This window comes from Typopeltis vanoorti, chromosome 10 (genome assembly GCF_054136105.1).
Source record: "Typopeltis vanoorti isolate ZY-2024b chromosome 10, IOZ_Tvanoo_1.0, whole genome shotgun sequence".
NCBI classification, from domain to species: domain Eukaryota; kingdom Metazoa; phylum Arthropoda; class Arachnida; order Uropygi; family Thelyphonidae; genus Typopeltis; species Typopeltis vanoorti.
Genome location: NC_143558.1, coordinates 62,580,631 through 62,586,630, shown reverse-complemented (window position 1 = coordinate 62,586,630; position 6,000 = coordinate 62,580,631). Strand labels below are relative to the sequence as shown.

At 33.4% G+C, this 6,000-nt stretch overlaps 1 protein-coding gene across 1 annotated transcript in view; it reads right to left on the bottom strand.

Moving 5' to 3' along the window:
- Nucleotides 1-986: 986 nt before the first annotated feature.
- Nucleotides 987-6,000, bottom strand: part of Ero1L (endoplasmic reticulum oxidoreductin-1-like protein) — a 252,075-nt gene continuing 247,061 nt past the window's right edge. The window contains exon 14 of the mRNA XM_090399137.1: nt 987-1,351. Coding sequence (XP_090255263.1) covers nt 1,288-1,351 — 64 coding nt within the window. The 3' untranslated portion in view covers nt 987-1,287. The remainder of the gene's footprint in view (nt 1,352-6,000) is intronic.

Genomic DNA, 6,000 nt, shown 5'->3' with positions numbered 1-6,000 from the left:
TGCAGACTAGTTTATGAAGATAATTTGTAAAAGTTTGGTCTCCTTACAGTTGGGTGATGATTAAAACAAAGAATATAATTTGTCTGTTATTAAGAACTCACCTGCTTCAACCAGGTGATCATAGCCAAGTCCTACAACACTTAATTTACGTAAGCCACTTACAAAATTTATTGTACCTAAAGATTAAAATAATTATATCTTATTCTGCAGATGTATGCTTTGTAAATATCAGCAGAGGAATGATATATTGCACATAAATGAGTATTAAATCAAAGCAAACTTGGAACTTGTTTTAAAAGTTATCCTTCTGCTTCTTTGTTAAAAAGCTTGTGTGTGGGAGGGAGGGGTACAATTAGTTCGCCATTAGCTACAACTGCTAAAAATCCTGCAAGTATAAATTTACCTAAATGAAAGATTAGTTCTTTCCTCTAACAGTTATCTAAAATTCCAAAAGGCACACAATTTTTTTGCTTATACTACTGAAAATATTTGATTAAACTGTATAAAAAACATGACAAAATATTTAACAAAGCATCAATATTCTCTCACTTGAAAATACCAAAGTAAATAGACTAAATATAATATTTAAAAAGAAAAATATGAAAGTATTTTTTTAAAAAAGTAAATAAATACCATATTAAGAATCATTATTTATCATTTTAAATGGAAATTTATATGCTTTTGTGCCCTATTTTACTGAGATATTTTAAATGAGTGTTAATTTATTTAAGAAAAGTGAGCATGATAAAAAAATAACTGGACCAGCAGCAAGAAAAAAAAAATATAAAGTTCTCCACAATATCTGAAATATTACAAAAGGGAGACAGTGATTAATTATATTTCTAGACTCTTCTAAACAAATATCTTAGTCATATATGTTTTAAATTATATACAATTTTACATTTTTTTTTTATAGATATATGTATATACACAGTTTAGAGTTCTCTTACATTTTACATAGTACAGAATTGGTATTACTGATAAAAAAAAAGTATAAACAAATAGATAAGCTCTTCATTAGAAAAGATAAGGGCTTAAAAGAAGATAAGCTAACCGTAAGTATCAGTACTATTTTCTCTGAGACAAAAGAAAAAAGCCTTTTCACAATTTAAAAGATTTTTCCTGTAACACCATTTTTAGTATAAAAAAGATTTAGTTTTTATAAAATTTACATGCAAAGATATAGCACCCTGTTGTGTTGTTCCTTTATAAATAATTTGAAATAGGTGATATTTGAAATAGCAGAAAATACTGCAAAAGTATAAAAAGTGGTCACAATGGCATCTGCTATACGGATTCTGAACTCAGTAGTCTTCTAAAATTTTCTAAATGATGAATACTGTTAGATAACCTGAAAAAGAAAAATGAAATATGCATTTTATTTTTTTATTTTTCAGAGGAAAGGGTCAGTTTTATTAAGATGCTTAAATTAAATTAAACAGCACTTTAGACATGCAAATCAACATACATAAATTCTACATAAATTAAATTAATGTAGGATGCATTAAAAAATAATTATTGAAACAAATTAAAATCTGCATAAAACTACCTTAAAATCCTATCCTATCCTATCTTCAGCCATATGGCTGGTAGGGGTAGCTATATGCTACAATACTAGGGAGATGATTATCAGCAAGGTGGTTTCCCGTTGCCTTCCTTGCTGTAGTATATTTTATGACTGTAACCATGTGTGTTCACAGGACTGGTTTCCTGTTTTGAGAGATGAAAAACCTGAGTTGCTGGGAGAGAAAACCCTCCACCTCTATACGAGGAATGTTAACTCACTTTTAGTCAAACGAGACCAGATAAAGGTTCGTCACTTCATAGACATGAATCGAAACCATTTATCTATACTGACTGAGCTACGGAGGCTCCAGCCTTAAAATATCATGTTAAATATGTATGTATGTACACCCAAGGATACAGAGAGGGAAGGCAAAAAACAGATTGCGTATTAAGTGTAATCTACAGTCCTACATGGCACCCTCTATGAGCATGATCAGGAGATCTTGAATGTTGAGCTAACATTATGTGACCAGATGTACAGAATTTACGTCCTGTACAGCATTACTATGTGTGCAGCAAAACGTACAGCATTTGAAATATTTTATTCACCTTAACAGAAAGAGTAAACTACAAACATACATTAGTTGTTTATTCTGAGGAACTTTCATGTAAAATTATTTTTGATTAATGAGATATCGTCAAAAAGTACGATGAATGTTAGAATTAAAGAGTTTATTAACCTAAATAGAAACAAATTAATCTCTTTCAAAGTAGTCTCCTTGGCTTGCCACACACTTGTCCCAATGTTTCAGCCACTTTTTAAACACGAGTTCTGTAAATCATCTTTCTTTAGTTCTTTTAGGTACCTACTTCAATTTCTTGTACTAATGCATAATGCCTTCCCTTCATCATTGATTTTAACTTTGGAAATAGCCAGAAGTCACAAGGTGTTAAAAATTAGGCAAATACTGTGAATGCAAGTAGAAAGTAATTTTTTTTGTACGACAAGAACTGTCAAATAAGGAGCGTTGTGGTAGGGAGTATTGTCGTGATGCAACACAAAACCATTTACCTGCTTCTGTAGTCATCTCAATGCAAAACATTCTGTAAATGTTCCAGTACTCCTTTATAATAGCCAGAGTTGACTGTAGTGCCTCTAGGTACAAACTCTGCCTGCACAATCCCCTCCGGGTCAAAAAAAGACAACAGGACTTTAACGTCGGATTTCAATTGGCATGCCTTCTTTGGCCAAGGTGAGGCGAGTGTTTTCCGTGAACTCTGAACCTTGGTCTCAGGATAATAGCCATACATCCAAGATCATTAACATTTTGTTCGACAAGAATACTGGAATGTTGAAATCCAGTGCAGAGCCTGAACTTTAAAAAAACATCTTGAGGATAAACTAGAATTAGGATACAGTCAAGGTCTCTCTCTCTCTCCATCAGTGGCATGTGTTAATGTTTTCATGGACAAGTGGAGCACAATACCACTGTTTTCTACCAGCAAGTAGTAGTAGTAAGTCATTTGAAATGTTAATGTTCATTGCTTTGTGAAAACTATAAATTGTTGCAGTACAGGATACTTACAAGTTGTCCAGCATGCTAGTGTAGGCTTAGCAGCATACTTCACAAAGCCAAAGCAGTTATTATGGCTAAAGGAAGATGAATGCATTAATTTCTATGAAAAAAAAATTTTTTTTTTTAAATGTGAATCCTGCCATAAAAGGCTATAAGCCTCTAGTATACATTTAGTACTATAGGTGGGTTAAGATTGAAATAATCTGGAGAATAACCTGCTGTAGAGCCTACACAGTACTTTTTCAAGCCGCTGCAGGCCTATATTATATAAGCACAATGATTGACTTGCACTGGGAAATGAAAATCTATTACAGACTTAAACAAGCATCCATGCCGCAGTGGGATTTGAACCCAAAGCCTATTTAACAAATGGTGTATGTTATCCACTCAGTCAACCAGATTGGTGAATGAATAATAACTTAATGGATAATTAAAAATGACAAAATTACAGTGACTTTTAATGTTTATAAATAAAACATTGAAAAGTACCTATTCATTTGAACATAATATCCCATTAAAATACATCACTTTTAATGAAAAAATGGGTATGTGTATGTGTGTACACAGTGGATTCTGGTTAACTGATTAATCAGGGCAGCTGTTTTATGGAAAAAGTCTGGAAGAACAAAAACAAAATGAGAATATAACAAGAATTTACTTTATTATTTGGGATACAATGCAATTTAAATGGGCCAGACAGTAATGTTAAGTTCTGAATTAAACAGAAATTAAATTACATTTCCTTCAGACTTAACATGGGCTTGCAATTTTGAATCAATTATTGATGTACCAGAATGTACTAGACTCTTGTAAATTTCACTAAAATGTTACTAAGCTGAAAATCCTTCATTTAATATATGATATTATAAAGTATTGAGAGTTGCTAAACTGCTGGGTGAAAGAGATAATCCTCCGATCAAATAGAAATGGCCGGAATCAAAACACGTGCATCAGAGTACAGGTGCACCTTTTCGTAAGCAAATAAGCCCCCCCCCCCCCATACACGCAGAAGAGTAGGCTAAGACCTCCGTGTGTGTGTGGCGCACAGTACTGGTGATGTGAGGTGATGCTGAGAAAATGGGAGGAGTAATCGATGATGTGGAGCGCACAATTTAAAAAGTCATGCAGCGCCAAGGAAGCTCTCTTATCTCTGCTTTAAGTTCTTTAGGCGGAGTTTTCACTCTTGTGTGGAGATGCGCTCCAGAGTTTTCGGGCAGTTTTGCTGATGTGTATGTAGCATCCTCGTGGCATCCCCTCATTCCTCGCGGATTCGAGACAAGGACGGAGGAACTTTGCCGGAGATTTCCCAACAAATTACCAGTCGGCGACCTGCCCAGCAGAAGGTATTTGTCAATGCTTACGGAGATGTCGTTATGATGTTGAATGAGTTCACCATGGAATGTCTTCCTATTTTCAGCAGCAGAAGTAAGTGCAGACTGAAACCTTAAAGAATACCTCAGAGAAGACATGAAGGAACGTGGTGTCGAAAGAAATTGTCCAGACGAGATATGTAAAGTGCCCAGATAAGTCCCCAGCAATTGGTAATGTACAATCCATGTTTTATTATGTGTATTAGAAGAATGTATGTAAAGGAAGACTTTAGGTAGGACTTTAGAGAAAGTTTTCTTTGAATGACAAAGTAATAATGAGAATTGTGAGCATTTTGTTAAGTGAATTAATTGAGAGCACGTGGTGCCTTAGAACTGTCTTTTAATGATAGAAAAGGTTATGAGAATGTTGTGAGAAGAAATTGTATAAGAGCGCATGAAGCTAGTCTAATTATTCAGCTAATAACTGTCCTTAGTATTATCGAAAAAGTGTGATTTTTCAAGTGTAAATTGTAAGCATTAACTGAAGCTCTTTGTCATGCATGCTAAGATATATATTGAGAATCTAAGTAAATTAGTGCTCATTCATTAGCAATTACAGGTTAAATATTAAGAGTGAATTCATAGTATGTACAAAGTTTCAATTGAATTAAATGTTTTATTTCTTTTGTTTAGCTGATAACTTGCCTGATTTTCTTCTCTGTTGCACTTGCTCATAAACTACAGACCACAGTGGGAGATTAAATTATAGAGAGGCTATGACTGCAAACATAACTCTTAGTAACATATTTTGTATGCTAATCTGTGTTCTGATTCCTCGATTCTACACTATCTATTAATCTAGGATTCGGGGCGGTGCAGTGAAAAAAAATTTTCCCTGAATCCGAAAAAGGAATCAGAACCAATGTGAGACAAAGGAATAGGTATCCGCCATTAGTAATTGCTTTGTCCCACAAACCACTAGTATCGTTCTTGTAAGTATAGATCGGCCAAGGGAGATACTGAAGTTAAGAGAATTAAGATTGAAGATAAAAGTTTTAGTATAGTTAAGAATAATCAAGAGGTAAAGATAGGAGAATATAGACTCAATATATGGAGTAAAATAAATAAAATCAAAATAAGAGTAAGAATTTACAGTAACTTCTACCACAAAGAGTGTTAGAAATATTATGTAACCTTGATTTAAAACTTAAGATGTTTCAGATGTTCCTTGTTATAAATACACTGCACTGTTTGGATCAATAGATTGCACAACAGTGTTACTGTTCAAATGTCAGGAACTAGTAAATGTAAACTATTAATTATTGGGAAGAAAGGGCCAGATCTCAATCCTTTAAAGGGATTAGAACTGAGATTAGACATTAGGGAATAGACAGTTAAGTACCATGCAAATAAAATTGTGTGGATGATATCTGAATTTTTTTTTTTTTTAAAGAACTGGCTTATGAGTTGGGACATGGAATTACAATGGAAATCAAGAAAAATTTTACTGGTTCTTGACAACTGCTAAAGAGTTCATGGATATGCTGGATATTACTGATAGTGAAAATGACATCCCATTAGATATGAACCACATCATAAACTATGAA